The sequence below is a fragment of the Cinclus cinclus genome, chromosome 10, assembly GCF_963662255.1.
Source record: "Cinclus cinclus chromosome 10, bCinCin1.1, whole genome shotgun sequence".
Taxonomy (NCBI): domain Eukaryota; kingdom Metazoa; phylum Chordata; class Aves; order Passeriformes; family Cinclidae; genus Cinclus; species Cinclus cinclus.
The window spans coordinates 3,326,755-3,345,125 of record NC_085055.1 but is presented as its reverse complement, the minus strand read 5'-3'; the positions used below and the strand labels follow the sequence as shown (position 1 = coordinate 3,345,125).

Genomic DNA, 18,371 nt, shown 5'->3' with positions numbered 1-18,371 from the left:
TGTGGCTAATTAGAGCTTGATTTATTTATGTTGATGAGCTGCTTTAGTGTTTGCCTCACTGGCAAATTGTGTTGCCTGTTAGAGAGAGAAAAGGGATTCATTAAACAAAAACCAGACAGAAAGGGGGAACTCCTCTGTAAATTTAAATTCCAAGTCTGTTTCTGAGGAGTTTGGGCTTGCCTTTGCTGCTCAGGGATATTTCAGGATGCCATTCAAGCCGGGGGTGTGCATTTCCCCATAAGGTTTGTTTAACTTTGACCCTTCCAGTCTCACTGTTTAACAGTTGTTTTTATTCCACACAGGATTATGCTGTTCAGTGAATTCCTGTATTTTCTCGGAATGATTCAGAGGGTGGATCACTGTCTGTCTCTGTCCCCTTTTATCTACAGTTTGATGCTGTTTTTCCCCACCCAGTGTTTCTGAAAAGTCCTCGGGCTTTTTATCTCTAATATTCTCACACAGCATCTCTGGTATTTATCTCTGATATTACTGCATTTTTAAGTTATCCCTTTAAATATTTGCTTTCAGTGGAATATGTTAAAGTTAACTCATATAAATGGTACTTTTTTATTAGCTACTTTCCCTCCTTGAGCTTGCTCAGCTGACCTGTGTCATTTACCTCTTTTTTTGCCCATTTGTCATTTGTTTCTACTATTAAATAGCCTTTGGGCCACCTCAAGTCGAGTGTGTGACCTCCTCCTGTCCAGCTGTGCTGGTCCTGCCAGCACACGTTTGCCAAGACAAAAGCTTTCTTCTATTCAAAATTAATAAAATCTTATTTTATCCTGGAAAGTGATAAAGGAATTACTGTTATGAAACGATGTTAGAACTGAGTGCTTGCATTTTCTGACACTATAAGAAATGTTTTGTGCACAAATCTGATGCTTTATCAGCACTGAAGTGATGCATTTTAGTTTCTGTGGCACCAGGTGCCATTGAAGTGTTTGGCCTCGTGGGTGGAGATATTTGGACACATTTTATTTATATTAATGCTCAGTTTCAGGTTTACCTGTGAACAGGTAGTTTTCCATTTGGGATATTTCCAATCCTAAGCTTCTCTTTATAATTTACTAGGTCCTGCTCTCCCCAGGCAGCTGAGATCCAGGAGCTGCAGAGGAGTTTCCAAGCACCCTGTCAGCTGTAAGTCTCTGGACTGTTAACTTGTGTTTCTTTTTCCATGTGCTTGCCAGCAGCAGCAGCAGCAGGAAATGTCCAGTTTTGCAGTGAACTGCAGTTATCCCACAAACATTCCAGCCCAGCAAGGGTCTGGATGTTCACTTTCAATTTAAACCTCCTGCTGTATGAATTTGCTTTTTGGAAGAGTGTTTTATTTTACAACCTCGGTTTAGAAAAAAATATATATATATATTCTAAATACCACTGTAGTCTTGAGAGGAGGGATTAGCTTTGCTCTGTGAGTTATTGTGTTCCTTTGTATCAATTTGTCTGTGGCAGAAGGAATTCATCTTTCCAAATCCGGGGAGATGCTTTGACTTCATAGCCAGTGGTCCTGTTTTCTCCTTCTCAGTGTTTTCTGTGGGTTTGGTTCAAAAAAGCTGTGTTCTTAATATTAATCTGCTTGCACTGAACTTTAGGGAATTGCCCAAATGAAACAGCCAAGAAAATCTTTTCCCTGATATCATAAATGTAATAAAAAAAGGTGTTTTTTTTTCCCAGTTAAATTTAATTTTGAGTTGCTCTAGGATTTTATTGGCACTTCATATAAACAAGTTTTGTGCTCCATTTCCCTCTATATATGAGTATTTTTGGATGTGTAATGAGTTTTTTTACTGTTTTAATTTCAATCAAATTCCCATTTCAACAGGTTCCTAACTGTAGATCATTGAAATTCTTTTTTTTTTTTAGGACAAGTTATACTGGGCATCATGAATGTCAATGATTTTGTAATTCTCCCACGCTCAAAAGCTGGAACCTCAGTGAGATTAAAAACAAAGTAAGTGCATTCTATCTGATTGGGATTGAGATGTGTTTTCCTAATTTTTAATAAGTTTTAATGCAACATTAACTAGAAGAGTGCAAGAGCAAGAAGAGTCATGATGTATTTCTTTTCTAGCATTTTCCCTATGCTTTCATCCACAAGCCTTTCTTTTCTCAGGCTTTAATCTAGTTCCTGATTAAGTTAGAGGTTTTATAACCCTGTGTATCTACTGGATAATACAAACATACTAGATAATCAGTGGATTGGGGTTTTTTTGTTTGTTTGTTTTGTTTTTTTTTTTATAATTAAACCTCAAATCTCTCTGAGTACAGGCAGTTGTATGAGTTTTGTGTTGGAATTTGCACTTGACCTGTCCTAAATTTTCCAGAGCTATTTTCAGTCCTGCTGGAAGACACAAAAGGCACATGGCTGTAATGACAAATTTCCCAGCTTCTGTTTTTCTGCTTTCAACTTTTTCAGGTGCCTTACTCACTTCCAGGTGATTTCTAATGACTATTTCACTATTTCTTCCAGAACTGTCAAGGAATTGCAGCTGGAGAAAGAGCAGTTAGAAACAGAAAACAAAGAGATGGAGAAGAGATTATGGGAGCTGCAGTCAAACATGAGCAGAGAAAAAGAAGAGAGGAGGTAGGTTCAGTTTCTCTTTGGAAAATTGGATCAATTTCCCTTTGGAAAAAAGGAATCCAATGAGATGTTCCCTCCATACTTCCAGCTCCACACATGGGAAGAGTTTGGAATTCACAATTATATTCAGTCTCCTCTCTCCAATCTTTCATCCAATGATAAACTTGCTTCCCTATGACTTTGTTAATTTTCAACTCTCATATGATATTTGATCCGTTTGCCTCATTTATTCCCTCTTCTCCTTTTTTGCCTTGTCTGACTGGATTTGTCACCTTGGTTTTCAAGCAGGAGACAGAGTAGTTTCTCCTGCACCCTATTTCTGAGGTTTCTGCAGAGCATGCTGCTGTTTTTTTGGCTTTGATCCCCTTTTACATTTGTGTGTTTTCCTGGAGAGGCATCTTCTTCACAATGGCAAACAAGGCTTGGAGCCAAGCACGGTGTAACGAGGCAAATGCTGGGGTGAAGTTTGAATCTGAGTCACTCTGAATGTTGGCAAAGTCCTGCTACATCTGCTTCCTTTTCCTTGAGTTTGTGCCTGCTGTGCTTTGTCACTGGGAATGCAAACGTCTTGGATTTGGATCCCTGGGTGCTGCTGAGGGCCTGCAGTTGGCAGCTCTGTGAGCATTGCCCTGAGCTGCTGGGGCAGTGTTTTCCAGGTGATGTGTGGCACTTTTGTGTCCACGTTACTCTCACTGAGCTGTTTTTGGTTTGTTCTCAAGGCCTTGTACCTGCAGACCCTGATAGGGTTGCTGTGGTGAGCTCTGAGGACAAGAGGCTTTGGCATTTGCACTATTGGAGTCGTGGAATGGTTTGGGCTGGAAAGGAAAGTTCCTGCATTTTTAGCAGTGCTGGATGAAGTCCTGGAGTAAACTGGGACAATGAAGGCTCACACAAAATGTACTTCTGTTTTTATTCTTCTGAAACCAATCTCTGAGACTTAATAAGATTTTTTTTAAGTTTAAAAACTTAGACTAATTTAATGGTTTAAAAATAAGTACTTTCTTACACATTTGTTGTATTTACTGCTATTAAAGTGGACATGAAGCAGTTTTCAATGGAAGGGACTACTTGTGCTTTGGGGAATTGATGATCCTATAGACAAGAATTTTATTTCTGTGATGCTTTGTTCATATTTAACAAGCTGAAGGAGAGCTTTTTTACTACTCTTGCTTGCCAAAGGCCTGATTTTGAAGTTTTTTCTTGCCTTGGTTTGTAGGAAGTTAGGTGCTTATCACTGGAAATCTGGGCAGGCAGGACCACCAAGGACCACCCATGCCAAAGATGTGGCACAAAACAATGAAAACAAGAACAAGGTAGGAAACCATATTTGCAAGTAAAGCTCTTTGAAGTAGAACAAGATTTAAAACTGGATTTATGCTGCAGAACAGGAGAACTTCAAATACTGTAAAACCAAAAGATAAAGCCCCCTATGAATAGAATTCCTGACTGCTTATTTTTCCATGCCAAGCTTCTGATTCCCTTTGAGCTGGAGGAACATGAAGTTTGTTGGGTGATCTGTTGGGGTTTTAGTTGCAATAAACAGCAAATTATCACTGCCCCATCAGATTTAATCCTGTAAGAGTGGCACTGATAGTGGTGGAGGCCATCAGGAGCCTGTCCTTTTGCTGGCTGGTGCCCGTGTTGGATCTGAAACTTGAAAGGCTTTGGGTGCAGATTCTCTGCCTTCACAGGTGAAATAGTATTTCCTTTAACTCAATTTTATTGACTCTTGTTCTATGAGATCCTTTCTCAGAACTAAAAGAAGAGATGTAGAACTTTTCCTGCTAAATCTTTGAAAAATCTGTTTTCAGTATGTCCAAATGGGGTACTTATTTTCTTTTCCAAAAGTCTGTGGTAGTTTTTCTTAAACTGGCAGAAAATGAGAACTTCAATGAAATTGCTTCTTTGCTTGTGAGAGGAGAGGATCAGAATGAAAAGGTTTTCTTTACTTACCTCTTTCCCTTGCCTCAAAGACTTCAGGTTTCAGCTGGGGTGGCTGAGGAGATGAGTGGGGCAGAATTTAAAAAAGGCAAAATTAAAATAAGGGGTGAATGGGGGGGCAGTGAGGCTGTGGGGTGAACTCTGTCTGCAGGGGAAAACTGAGGAGCAAAAATGCTGAAAATTATTAATTACTGGGATGTTAGATCATGGACAATATTTTATGTCTGGGGAGAGAAAGTGGTCCTGGGCTTCATGGCTGTCCTGAGCAATATTTGGAATTTTCTCTTTAAATGCATGCCCTGCTATTTCACTAAAACCACTTCATTCTGTACAACTTACTCTTGATTCGTTATCATTAGAACCTTATATGTAAATATTCTTTCTTCTAGGTTTCTCCACAAAAAGTGAAGTTGCAAGTACTCAAGAACCAGATTCAAGGTAAAGACATCTTTCTTAACCAAATAAAACTTGAACGAATTTCTGATACATTATTGCTTCTTAGAGGTTGCTGCAATTAAACAATGGAGAAATCAGAGAGTGGAACACTGGATTAGTTGAGGTTTTTTTGTTGTTTGTTTTATTCCAGAGCCAGTGAAAAAAACAGTTAAACCTGAAAGAGGAAATGTTGCTCATGAAAAACTGGGAGTGAAGGGGATGGCCTGTGGACCACCTAAAATTAAGAGTGGGCTTCTGGTAAGTAAATGTTTTAAAAATAACTTTCAAGCAACACAATTTAATGTGTGAAGATTTTTTTTTGTGTGTCAGTACGTGGACACACATTTTTCTTTCTCGCTCTTATAATTACTCAGTGCCCATAAAGTAAAGAGAAATTTTACAGACTGATCTTCCTCAATGCAAGGAAACAGATTAAATGGTTCTCCTATCAGAACTGTGACCACTGGTAACAGATAAAGAATTTATTTAAACTGTATTTTTTATTAATTTGCCCAGCATGTGGGCATGACTAAAGAAGGCTGATCTCATCCTTAACTAAAGAACACTTCTCTGTGAATAGAATAAGGTGTATGATGGCAGGAAAAGGGGGCAAAATTAAGTGGTTTGTGAATGTTTTGTGATTTGAAATCCTTAGATAAAGCCCAGGGCATGTGTTGAATTCTGACTCCTTTCCAAGCTGGCACCTTGTTGGCTGTGTTAGGGTGGACATCTCTATTGTCAAGCATGAGGTGATTTCAATTATCAAGTGTGACGTGATCTCTGTTTAATAAGGGTATTTTGCCTTTTAGCAAGTAGGAAATAGGAATTATAAATAGGAAACCCAGCCACCAAAGTGTGATGTGGCCTTAAACAACTCGATTTCTAAAGTAACCAATGTGAATAGAGAAGTTCCACTGTTGAAAAAGAAAATAACATTTTTATTCCAAGAAAAGTATCATCTCTCTTGGAGAGATCGCCCTCCCCACCCTGTAATACATGATGTGATTTATTTCCATTATTTTATTAAACCAGTTGGAGCTGCTAACCCTCAAAAGGAACTGATATTTTGTGTGTGTCTTTGGGGAAAAAATACGTGCGGATTTGGAATTTAAGATAACTTACCAGCAAGACCACGGGGATTTTGCTTCCGTGCTCCCAGTTCATTGACGCTCACGGAACCAAGAACACAGCGCACTCCCAACAGCACAGACCGGGCGTGTATTGTTTTTTTTTCCAGCGGTTTTTAGGGAGCGATCCCAGCCCTGGAGCGATCCCGGGGCGCGGAGGTCGCTGCAGTTCCGGGAGTGGCCGCCCGAGGGCGCTGCGCCCCCGCAGGACGCTCCGCACTCCCGGGGGGGGGGGGGGGGGGGGGGCCAGCATCCCGCACTCCCGGGGGGGGGGAGCAGCCCGCATTCCCGGCACTGGGAATGATGGAGCCGGAGGAACGGATAATGGGAGTGGAAATCCGTGCTGCTGGGAGGAGTTGGACTGCGGTTCGCTGGCCCCGCCTTAGGGGCAGCGAGCGCTGGAGTTGGTGCTGCTGCCGTGTTCGCCCAGTGAACTTTACGCTCTGCTCACCCCGCATTGCAGTGGGAGGATCGGGGGATGCCCTGGACGTGCAGACACTGACCCCTTTAACAGCCACCACTTACTGCTTTTGCGAGTCACAAGTGCCGTTGGATGTGCGGGCAGTCCCTGGATCAGTTCAAGCATCGGGCAGGAGAAAGGAGGAATTGGGAAAACATCCTGAGTGTGTAGGGGCTGCTGTTTGACTCTCATTGCATTCTCTGCCTGTACCTTTGTTGTGCTAAGAGCAGCTCCCTCACTTGGAGAATGTGTAGACAAGGGATCTTTCCCATAAATACATCAATTATTTTATGGTTTTGCTTGATAATCATCCAAGAGTTGTTAATGAAAACCTTCCATACTAATTTTCGTTGTTCTAATAAAAATCACTCAAGTCCCAGTGTAGGACCGTTTTTCTCCTTTTGTAGCTGTTTTCAGTCAATCTTCTCAAATACAGTTTGGACTTCCCTGGACTGCTGTTTTAATGGCCATCCCAGTTGGCCTCTTAAATGACCATTTTCCTCTTGCTGACCTCTCCAGATGTGCCCCTGTCCACCGAGAAGCTTCAATAAGCAGCTCTTCATGAGTGATGCACATAGCTCATAAATCCCTTAAAATGAGACATGCTGCATTAAATGCCTCATTTAATCCCTCCTGTACATGGAGTGTGGTGTCCATGGCTTTATATCTAAACTATGGGATGTGGGTATCCCTGATAACAGAAACCTTTAAAAGTAGGGGTTTTGTGTGTCTGGTAATAAAACCTTGTTTGTCTTTCTTACTTAGCTCTTGATAGACCTTTGCAGTTAATTATGAGCAAGATCATATCAAATGGGAGTGAGGCCAGAAAATTGAGTGCTGCAGTTCCACAGCTGACACTAAAAATGTTGCTGCTAGTCAGAAATGCTTTATCAGTGATGTTGTGGAACCGATTTAGGAACCAGCCTCAGAAGCAGCCTGTGCAAACCTTGGGAAGCAGGACAAAGGAATGTTGCTGAGTGGTGCCTTTGATGAGGAAGTGTCTGCAAAGTCTTTTCAGGAAGCTTTGCTTCAGTGGAGAAAAGGTAAAAGTGATCCTGGAGGAGATCCATGTGCCAGTGGGGTCCCATCAGGTATGGTTTGTTCTGATTTAATGACACTTTAAATACGACTGGAGCTATTTGGGGGAGTTAGATTTTAGATTAGTGAAGGCAGATATTATGTGATGCTAAGAAAACCCATTTTATTCTTTCTCAGTGTGCCTTTATTAATAACTGTCCTCTATGAAAGTTTTTTTTTTAATGATATGCAGAGTATTTAGCTCAGTTTTTGATCTTAATGATCTCTGACCCATGTTCCTGTACCTTCCCCATGGCTTTGTGTCTCACGTGGTACTTCAGCATGAACTGCAGTGCTCAAACATAAAACCAGTTTTAAACTCAGGCAAGCAATGTGCAGGGCTCAGGATTTTGTGTGTTCTATCCAAGTACATTTTCTGCTTGCCTTCCACAGGCTCTTAATATTTCTTTGTCCCAATGAAAAGCTGCAATCAGCTGAAGTATGTATGGAAAAATATGGAAAATTCCTCTCGTCTGATTGGATTTGTGTAAATCCAATCTGTGTCTTGTTTCTCTAGTCTGTGGATGGTGGTTTTTCTCTGTGCCTTTTTGTACAAAATAATATTAAACTGTTTTTTTTTATTTCCTCTATTTTTCTTCTTTTCTGTGGAATGTTGATCTGTGGAGTCATGGATTTCCATCCCCCCACTCTTTCTATGGCTCCAGTGTAATAATCTGTAATAAAGAAGTTTTTATGGCTGCCCCCATTACTGCCTGTGTCCTGTAAATATAATATTGCTGGCCATTAAAATTTTGGAGTTATGCAAAGACTGAGCTAAGCACAGACCCAAATATGATGTTCATTCAAGAATAATGCAGGTAAAGAACAAGTTTATAAGCCTGAACAGCTGTATATTTTTTTTTAAATAATTCTGACAGAGCCTGTGGGGGTTTGTGAGGTGCAGACTAATGTTACTGCTCTGAAGGAACCCATCCATGTGGAATTCCAGAAGGATGGCCTGAGCTACATGGAAAAACTCCTGCTGAAGAAATACAGAAGGTATTGCTGAATTTGCTGATCCTAATGAAATAATTCAGAAATACTGAATTAACAAAAATCCAGATAAAACTTTTAAAATATTCAGTATAATGTCAAGGGCTAAGGGGAGTGTATGCAGGGGCTTTGTTTTATAAAATAATGCTTATAATTCATCACTTCATAGTTCAGGATTCCTGCAGAGTGAGTGCTTAGAGGGATTCTCTTTGCTATCAGGTTATTGTAGAATTTGAAGACTGGCTTTGATATTTGGTTGCTTGATTTTGGGGAATTTGCTGCAGGAGTTTTATGGAGAAAAGAATTCTTCAGGACTCTTTTATGGACACTACAGAGGTGTTCTCTGAGTTCTTGAAGAGCCAAGTCACCTCAATAAAATTAGGAGGAGTTAGTTAATGCTGCTGCAGTGAATAGGCTGGTAGGGTTTTCATTTTTTTTCTTTTTTTGTGAAATATTAAAAAAAATATGACTTTTCAAGGTTGATGTTTATTTCTTTTCTTGTTTCAGAACTCCTGTCGATCAATTTTTTGCAAGTTGCCTGAAAGATTCAAGGCCTGTGCAAGCCCTGAGTGTTCATCAGGCTGAGGCTGGAGGAGGGGGACAAGGAGAAGGTGATGATGATGAAGACATTGAGGAATTAACAGGTGTTACAGATTTCTGTTTATTCAATCTAAAATACCTTTTCCTTGAGATTTCTTTCCTGTGACTGCTGAACATCTCCACTCTTAACCAGTTTCTGCTAAAAGCAGCAATAATAAAAGGAGAAATTTGTATTTTTTTCATAATGAGTAAAAATGTTGCTTTTTTGAGTGTGCTTTGAACAGGAAAAACTGAAATGCATGAAATTATTTATTTCACAGATGAGGTGAAGAAATACTGGGCATCTGTTTTTAGAGTTGAAAAATCCAACACTGTTTCTGAAAATGCAGAGTCCTCTTTGAAAATTGAGTTCCTTGATGATGTGAGTACTGATAAAGGACTTCATGACTCTCAATGCTGAACTGATTTGTTCAAGTCTTGAGCTGTTAAATATTTAAAGTAGCAACAGTTAAATAACTTCCAATAAGGAAAAATAATATTGCATTGTTTGTTTTCCATACAAATGTGGAAAATTGATCATTCCAAAAATTCCCTGTAATTTTTTTCTGTTGTGTTCAGGGACCTGCACTTTATGGGATTTATACCCAAATAAAGTCTGTCAGCTTTTCAGCACTTTTAAAATGTATTTATTTTTAGAATTTTAGTCTGTGGCTTCATGTGGGTCTCTGTTTTTTTTGTTTTTTATTCAGTCTCCTAGCAAAGACTTGGAAGAATCTTCACATTCTTCAGTGGAGGAAACTGGAGCTGTGGGGGTGAATAAGCAAGGAGAAGCTGACCCACTGGAGTGTGGAAGGTATCAGAAATGTAGGGTTTGTGGGGGAGGAAAGGAAATAATCCCAAATTTGGGGTTAGCTCCTAAGAAATGGGGGCTGTTCTTTGCAGGCAGTTGTATTTAAGTGTACACTGTTTTAAAGCCACTAAGGAATATTAATTGCCTGTAACTAGAGAGTCATCACTTTGAAATCCTAACCCATGTAAGATGCATTTCATTGCATTTACCTGTGCTGAATTTTAGTAAAATTTCTCTTTTCTGAGCTCTTATCTCAGCAGGAGCAGGAAGTCTCATACAGATTTTACCATTGATCAGTGCTGTGCACATTTAAGATATTCTGACTTAACTAACCTTATAACTCCAGCCAAAAACAGTAACTGATACATCTGCAATTCTTCTGATCTCCCAACAGTTATTTGAGTAACTGTGACCTGGTTTGCTTTTTTGTGTTCTTCTGGTCTTTTCCCCTTCCTCTAGAAGAGCTCAGCATTTGCAGACCAGAGCAACACGGAACCAGCCCCTTAAAAGAGAAATTGGTATAATGGGAAAGTCTTCTTTCTATTTAACTTCCTCAGCTGACACTTAATAGTTTTTATTTTTTCCTCTCAACAGCAATCCTGCTTCTCCTAAAGAAATTTCTCAAGGTAAAAGTGAAAAGTTATTAAGTTCTTTGTTAAAAATATGTAAATGTGTTCAGTTTATCATTCTCATATAGGATGGGGTAGTCAACTACAGTGGTCTGAAAAACAATTAAAGGTCATTAGATTATGTACCATTCTCTGGGCTATCACGATTTGATTTGATTACAGTTTGGGCTGTGTGATCCCTGTGATAAACATGTATTATTACAAAGAAAACCAACTTACAGGATGATTCACAGCCTGATAGGATGGATTTCAAACCTTTTAGTGCTTTTAAGGAAATTTGATTAAATTTCCAAGATTGCCTTTCTTTAGCTTTAATGGTGATTTTGTATTTTAATTTCATGAAGAAAACAGTGGACTTGCAGGTGATAAGTAATATTCATTTCCATTACAAATATTGCTACTTTCATGATTTTATTGTACTTTTACAGAAAAACTGATTGTCTGCAGTGATCTTGAGATAAATGCAGTGCAGGAGGAGAGTACTGAACCAAAGGCTGGGGGAACATCACCAAGCTCCTGTGAACTTCCTGAGGAGATCTCTGACCTGAGTGAAGGAATGAGCAAAGATCTCCTTGGGACTGAACAAAAGAGCAGCAGAGATCTCCTGGAGACAGAGCTGCAGAAAGGCAGGAGAGAGCCACAGGCACTGGGCAGTGTCTGCAGTAGTCAGAGTTTGCTCTTACCTGTAATTACAAAATCTTCAGCAGTAAGTTATGATGTCTTTAGTTGCTAAATAGATTAAAGATGTTGCTTTATCTGATTTAGGTTTAGGGGATTGTCACTGCCTGTCATGTTTGGTATGTAGGGGATGAAAGCCTCCAGTTTGTGTTGCCAGTTTTCTGTTAGTGTTCAAAAAAAGGAAAAGAGAACAAATTCATCTCAGACATAAAAACAAAAGGTGTTGGAGGAGCAAATGTTCCAATGTTTGAATTCACAGTACTTCACCTCTTGTCTGAATGACCAAAAAATGGTGCTCAGTCTTACCTAACAAGTTATTCAGATCCTCATTTGGTGAATATAAAATGAAAAGCAAAAAATTTTAGAGGCTGGGACATTGATTCGGAGTCATTGTTAAACAGTGATTGCCTTCCTTTATGTACCCAAAAGTCAGCACAAAGAAAATCTGCTTTTCATGTCCCCAGTGAAAGAACAGATCAAACTCTCACAACATGGGAAGTTTTTAGGATTTTAAAGCACATCTTGAGCAAAAACATTATCCTTATGAATATCTATTACAGCTGGCTGTCAAAATCAGTCCAAGTTCTATGAAATGAACACTTTATTAATCTAAATATGCAGGGGCTACTTCTAAAGTTTCCCATTTCCTTTCCTATTTCTAATCTCTCTATTTTATTCAACTTACAGGATGTAGCCAAAAGACAGAGATGTGGTTCTGCATCATATCAGGGACTTGAAGGTTTCTTTGTTGTAGGTGCAAACCCTAAACAAGAAAAGCTGGAGGCACCTTCTTCCCTGGCTGCTGCCTCCAGCCCTAGCGACAGGAGGATCCTTTTTCCAGGTACTGTTGTGTGAATAAATCCTCAAAAATATACATATTTACTATCTCTTTTCAGTTCTTTCCATCCAGCTTGCTTTAAGAGTCATTTCAGGGTGGCAGTCATGCCACACAAGTGGTGCTGGGCAAGGATAAAATAAACTCCCTACTTTGAGGGAATCCAGTCCCATACATTTATAGAATTATTTATATAGTTATATCCCCTAAGAATAGGGTTCCATGAGGTTCCTGTTGCTTTTCATGGTGTATATGAAACAACATGTGAACATGATTCAGCTGGTCAAATATATCCCTTGAAATCAAGCTTTTAGTCTGTTATATATCTGTAAAAAATTGTTAGGTGGCTTCTTTAATTCATACATTAAATGCAGCAAATACAGGAAGAGTAAATGAATATTAACAGAAAACCTGCAAATAATTTCCTCTGGTAATGTTTGATTTCAGGAGATGGGCAGTGGGTTTCTGAAAGGAGCTTAAGTGAATATGCTGATGACTCTGTAGTTCAAGGTGTCTTGGAAAGCCAATGGAACAGAGCTGCCAATGATTTCCAGGCTCAAAAGAGACTTTCTCCTCTGATGGCAGCATGGATGCCATGGCCAGGTAGGGACAGGCACAGTTCTGATGTCCTCATTAGGTTATTTTTAATTGTGTAAAATGGAGAAGCTCTGTTGAATTTGTCATTTTTAAGTCTTAATTTGTATATTTGTATTTTTTTTTTTGTGAGAATAGGCTTTCTCTTTTCAGCTATCACCAATAATTCTTTTTATTTGGCTTGGTTTCTGCTTCTGCTGCTGCCCTTTTACTTCCCTCTTAGCCTGAATATTTAGAGAATAAACTCTCTAGAAGAATTTCTGTATTTGTGTGTGTTGATAGTCTCTGGTACAATTTGGGAGTGATCTAATAAAGGATTTCTTCCTACTACAGAAGCAGGTCTGATTATATGAACTCCAAGAAACAGGGACACAAGTAATAACTGTATCTGCACTTTTGTTACCTTTCTCAATTTCAACCATCTCCATCCCAAGAAATGTAGCTCTACATTATTTCTCACATCATGAGCAACCAGCTTGACATTTTAATTTAAATAATGCTGTGTGCAGAAATCGAAGCTGTCAATTTTGAATCCCAGGAAAATATTGGAAAGGGTCTGTATTTTATTCATGTTAGTTTAAATAAAAAAAAAAAAACAACCCAAACTTTTGAGCTTTCTGCAATCATTCGGTGTCTCTCCTCACACAAAATTTGTGACGTTGTGCAGAACACTTAAATCATGTATTTATTTTCTGAAAGATACTTCTGAAGTACAAGTTGATGAATTGATAGTTGTTAATAAAGAAGTTACAAATATATTGAGAAGTACAATCTTAATTTGTAGTGATATTTTTATCAGCTAGAGTTGGTTTGAGACTTTTAATGGCAAGTTTTTGTCAATACTGTGAATTTTTTTCAAGCTGATAGTAGAGATACTGCATCTCTTTGTTCATGTTTGCTCTTAAAACATTTCAGGCCCTGAAAATCATTTCAACTTGACTTGTGAAGATGGAACCTCCTCCAGCAGAGCCTGGGAGAAGATCTGTGGAAATGCAGATTTCCAGAACACCCTGGAGCTGAAGGATCACGATACATTTGATATTTTTGGGTAAGTTCAACTTGCTGGGTGTGTTTTTATGGTATTTTAGATCATTCAAGATGCCAACCATGTCAGAACTGAAATAAAACCAGCCCCAGCTCTCTAACTGTGCATTACCTGCTAATTACAAGTGTCAGCATGACCTGTGTGGTGTCTTGGTGTTCCAAGCCCCTTTTCAGGAGTCAGAACTGAGGGATGGATTTTGTTGTTCAGACCCCAAATGATAAATTTGGGGGTTGTGGGTTTTTTAGTGCATTAGCACTGAGATTTGAGGTATTCCTCTTAGAAATCATCTGCATTCTTGGGTTGTGAGGTAGCTTTGAAAAGTTGTGAGCAGGTAAGAATAACCTCTAGCTCCCCATCTATTCATTTTGCCTCGGATACTGAGGTGATGACTGAAATGAAGGAAGTTCCTAAAGTTCTGTGTCTCACTGGATTTTTACTGGGCATATCCAGCAAGAGTCAGAGAAGCACTGAGCTGAACTCCATGCTGTGTGATTAGAGCTGATTCAGAGATTTGTGACAAAAACTGAGGGAAAAGCTGAGTTGGAGTAGCTTGTACTGACAAAATCTCCAGTAAAAGCTATTTCTATGCCTTTTAGTTCAACATATGTGAACATGTGGCAGCAAGGTTTAAAGCAGAGACTTTGGGGAACTGGAGGTGCTGGAAATCACTGGGCTGTGTTTCTTTGAAGGGACTGGGAGGAAAGCCAAATGGATGCAGAGGAAGCAATTCTGGAGGACAAGCAGCAGGTTCTGGCATTGCAGTGAGCATGGGAAGCTCAGTTCAGTCTCCACCTTTGTGTGGTTCAGAACCAAGAAGATCAAGAGGTGTTTTAAGTGCTGCTCAAGACATTATTTACTAAGGAATATTCTGTCAAGTTGCCATTAAAACTTCTTGAAAATATCTTGCCTTGGCTTTTTTATTATTATTACTATGAAGAAATAACAATAAAAGAAAACTGCTCTTGTGCTGCTATTTACAAGGATTGCTTTATTCATTATTTTAAATTCAATGTAAGTTTTCTTGCCTGCAGGTGGAATTTTGTGTCTCCAAATGTGGTTTTGCCAAGCTGGCAGGTGCCACAGCAGGGTATTAATGGGATAAACTGGGGCCTCTGTGTGATCAGGTTTGTGGTGAGAAGCACAGGAGCAGTCTCCAAGGTCCAGTGCACTCTCACATGTTTTAGAAGGGACTTGCACCGTGCAGAATAGAATTTAACAGCTTACCACTGTCCATTTAACTTCTCCTGCCACACGCCTTTCTTCCTAACTCATCAGGGAGTCCAGACCAGCAGCAAACCATTGCTCAGGATCAACTGGGAGTGAATTCACTTTCTTTCCCTGCTCCAGAATTCCAGTTCAGAGGGATCCATTTCCAGGCAAATCCAGCTGTGCTGTAAAATTACTGCCTTACAGGCCTTTGATAATTAAAAGAACAAAGAGGAAATGCAGTTTAAATCATCCTGAGTGGTTTTAATTTTTAACAAACAGCCCCAACTGTCCTTTTGAACTTGCTGTATTTGTGTTGTATAAAAACCTTTTTCTTCCTGCTCCCCAGAACGTGTCAGGTTTAATGCAATTAGTATAATTTCTGTAAAAGGTCATTTGGCCAACGTGGTGCTTTGATGTAAAGAGGGTTTGGGGACTTTCTGCTCTCTTGTTGACAAGATACTTAATTGTACCCAGTAATTGAGTGGCTTTGAAATTACCTAAATGGTATCTTTTGCTAACATCTTTAGGATTCTCAGACACAGCAGTTTGCTTAGCTTTAAAGTTCTTTCCCTTGGTGAGCCTGTTTTCTTCCTTTTATTTGTTTCCTCCGCTCTGGTTTTTAAGGAAAACTTCCTCCTTCTCCCCTGGTTTTGATAATAAAGACGTATCAAAAGCAGTGACAAAGATTTGTCTTTTTGTGTCGGGAAATTTTGAAAATGGGATTAATTAAAATCTTTTGTCTGACAGTTGTTCTTAAATGTTTATGGGTGAACTGCCTGCCAGGGCTCTAAAATTCATGGAATTTTTTTGTCCTCAGGAACTTTGCTTTAGGAAGAGAAGCTTTAAATTTTGCTTTTCTGTGTTCAGAGGTGGCAGGTGCCCTTCACTAATGGGTCAGGGGAAATATTCCAGTCTCTTACTTGCTTTCTGGCAGTTAAACCCACTCTGGTTTGGATTCTCCCCACGCCCCAGGACTCTGATGTGTTATCTGCCACCCCAGCAGCTCTGCACTAATACCAGACAACACTGTAATCTTTGCAACAATTTCTTTTACAGGAAAAAGTCCTTCAGCCACCCTAATTCATACAAACTAGAGGCATCAGGCTGAACAGACCATTGATTTGATTTCCTGCCTCATTTCTTGTCTTTAAGGTGAGGGCATATTTTCCACCTCAGTTTTCTTTATAGAGTTTACCATATATTGATGTTTTATTACAGCAGTCCTTTGTCAGAAATTGGGAGAATAAAATCACAAAGCAGGTGTTCTACTTTGGAGATGGAGGCCAGTGCTTTTCTCTCATCAATGTAACCTTTCTTTTTCAGCTACTCTTCCAAATATTCCTATTACACTCATTTCACTGGCACAGACAGCCTGACTGCTTCCATGCTGTTCCCAACCTTCTTTAACAGGAAAACTGATGAAGCAGCTGCTGCTGCAGAGTGTGCCTCGAGCCCTCAGCAGGCAGGGTAATCCTTTAAATTTGGGCTTGTTGGAGATAACCAGAAAGTCACTGAGTGCTTTCAACATCTGATTTTCAAGGTTTTCTTTTCCCATCCCTTTTGCTTGAAAGGAAAAAAAAAAAAAAAGTTTCTGATAACACCTCCAACATTTGGGCTAAAAATAAGCTCCCTTCAATGTATTATTGATGTCTGTATATGCAGTGGTGATTTGAATAAATCTCAGGTTTTTTATTCCTGATTTAAAACATTTGAAGATGTTTTGTGTTGTTTTATCCCCCCTTCTCTTTAAGTTATAGTGGTGGAACTGATATCCTAAACAGAAGACCAAAAAAGAACATCTGAATTGCTGCAGTTCTGTGATACATTTGTGGCTAACAGAACAAATCTAGTGTTGAAAACTGTTTACTATTATGAATGTGGTTTAATGTAATTCTCCTCGTGATCTTTAAGGTCTCTTCCAACCCAAGCCATTCTATGATTTATTGATGCCAATGCAATGTACAGATGATAATGTTACTTTTTTTTTTTCTTGTGGATTTTATTTTTACTTCTACCTGTGCCTGTCGTAGGGATGCCTGATCCATACCCGAGTGTTGAGGAATTTGCACAGAAAAATCATCTTTCCAGTCCATTTAGAGAAGGTGAAAAGAAGGAGGTGGAAAATGAAAGACTAATTTATTTTTTTGGAGCTTCTGGGGTGAGTTTATTTTGTGTACACTGACTTTTGGTAATGTGATTGTATAAATCAGAAACCCTGGGAGATGACTTGGCCATCAGTTTGGATTTTGAGAGGGAACATCACATTCAGTGTACATGGAAGTATTTTAGGATTTTAGGATTCGTACTAAACAGCCTGGTAGATTCCACCTGCTTGTGTCTCTGACTTCTTGAAAGTGGCCATTTTCTTCTCTCAGTGCAATATACAGTGATGTAAAGGGGAACAACACAAATTCCCCAGGATTCCAAGTGCTAGAATTCCCAAACTGCTTTTCCCCTTGTCCCCACCAAGCTGTCTGTGCATTTCAGGGGAGATCAGAGTTATCAGCCTGACACTGTGCAGGTGCTCTGTTGTGATGCCAGATCCTGACCCACATTTGTGTGATTGCTTCTCATCAAATGACCAAGCTCCCATTAATGAGCAGATTCACAGTGTAAAATGAATGTTTCTTTGTGCTCAAAAACCCCACAAAGTCCTTTCTCAGCTGGCTTTGCACTGGGATGGGCAAAGTTGGACAGTGAAAATTAAGGTTTCCCTGTTGTTTCTTTTCACTCAACAAGGGATGAGTTCCACTGAAAACACTGTAAAGGTCTCTGCTCCGTGCTCCAGAGCAGAGCTCTGTTTTACCCTTTGATTTTACCCTTTAATAGACTTTAAGATGCTGTCATTTGCTGCATCTCATTTATAAAAATTAAGAGTTGTTCTTTCCTCTATCATAATATAGCTTACATGCATCTCATTTAATTATCAAGAACACATAAACCCAATTAGTTTTAATTTATCCAGACCATTTGCATCAGAGACAAATACATCTGTCTTTTTCATTTCAAAAATGAATCCTGCAAATTGCAAGCCATCAACACAAGGGCATTTCTAAATTATTTTGGTCAAGAGAAGTGTTCCGTGACTTTCTAGTTAATTAGGATTAATTAGGTTGTTTAATAGGCTTATGCTTTTGGTAAGGGATGGAAACATAATAATCTATTTTGTGTTAATAATACCGATCAGTTAACAAGCCCAAGGAATGGAAGACTCCAAAACCAAAACTGATTTTCTATATATTGAGGGATGTAAAGACCCTTAAAGAAAAACTGAGATTTATTTCAGTAAAACTGTGGGATTTCAAATGCTGATTTCCAAAGGAACTACAGCAGAGGGATTAAGGAACAAACATTCAGCAGAATGAATTGTGCAA

At 39.2% G+C, this 18,371-nt stretch overlaps 1 protein-coding gene across 1 annotated transcript; it reads left to right on the top strand.

Moving 5' to 3' along the window:
- Positions 1-1,886: 1,886 nt before the first annotated feature.
- On the top strand, positions 1,887-14,553 carry ZBBX (zinc finger B-box domain containing). The gene is made up of 16 exons (XM_062499347.1): positions 1,887-1,954; positions 2,474-2,587; positions 3,801-3,897; positions 4,915-4,963; positions 5,112-5,218; positions 7,464-7,638; positions 8,503-8,623; positions 9,125-9,261; positions 9,478-9,578; positions 9,907-10,010; positions 10,602-10,633; positions 11,065-11,341; positions 11,995-12,155; positions 12,597-12,752; positions 13,659-13,791; positions 14,478-14,553. The coding sequence occupies exons 1-16, from the start codon at positions 1,887-1,889 to the stop codon at positions 14,551-14,553; spliced, it is 1,908 nt and encodes a 635-aa protein (XP_062355331.1).
- The last annotated feature ends 3,818 nt before the right edge of the window (positions 14,554-18,371 follow it).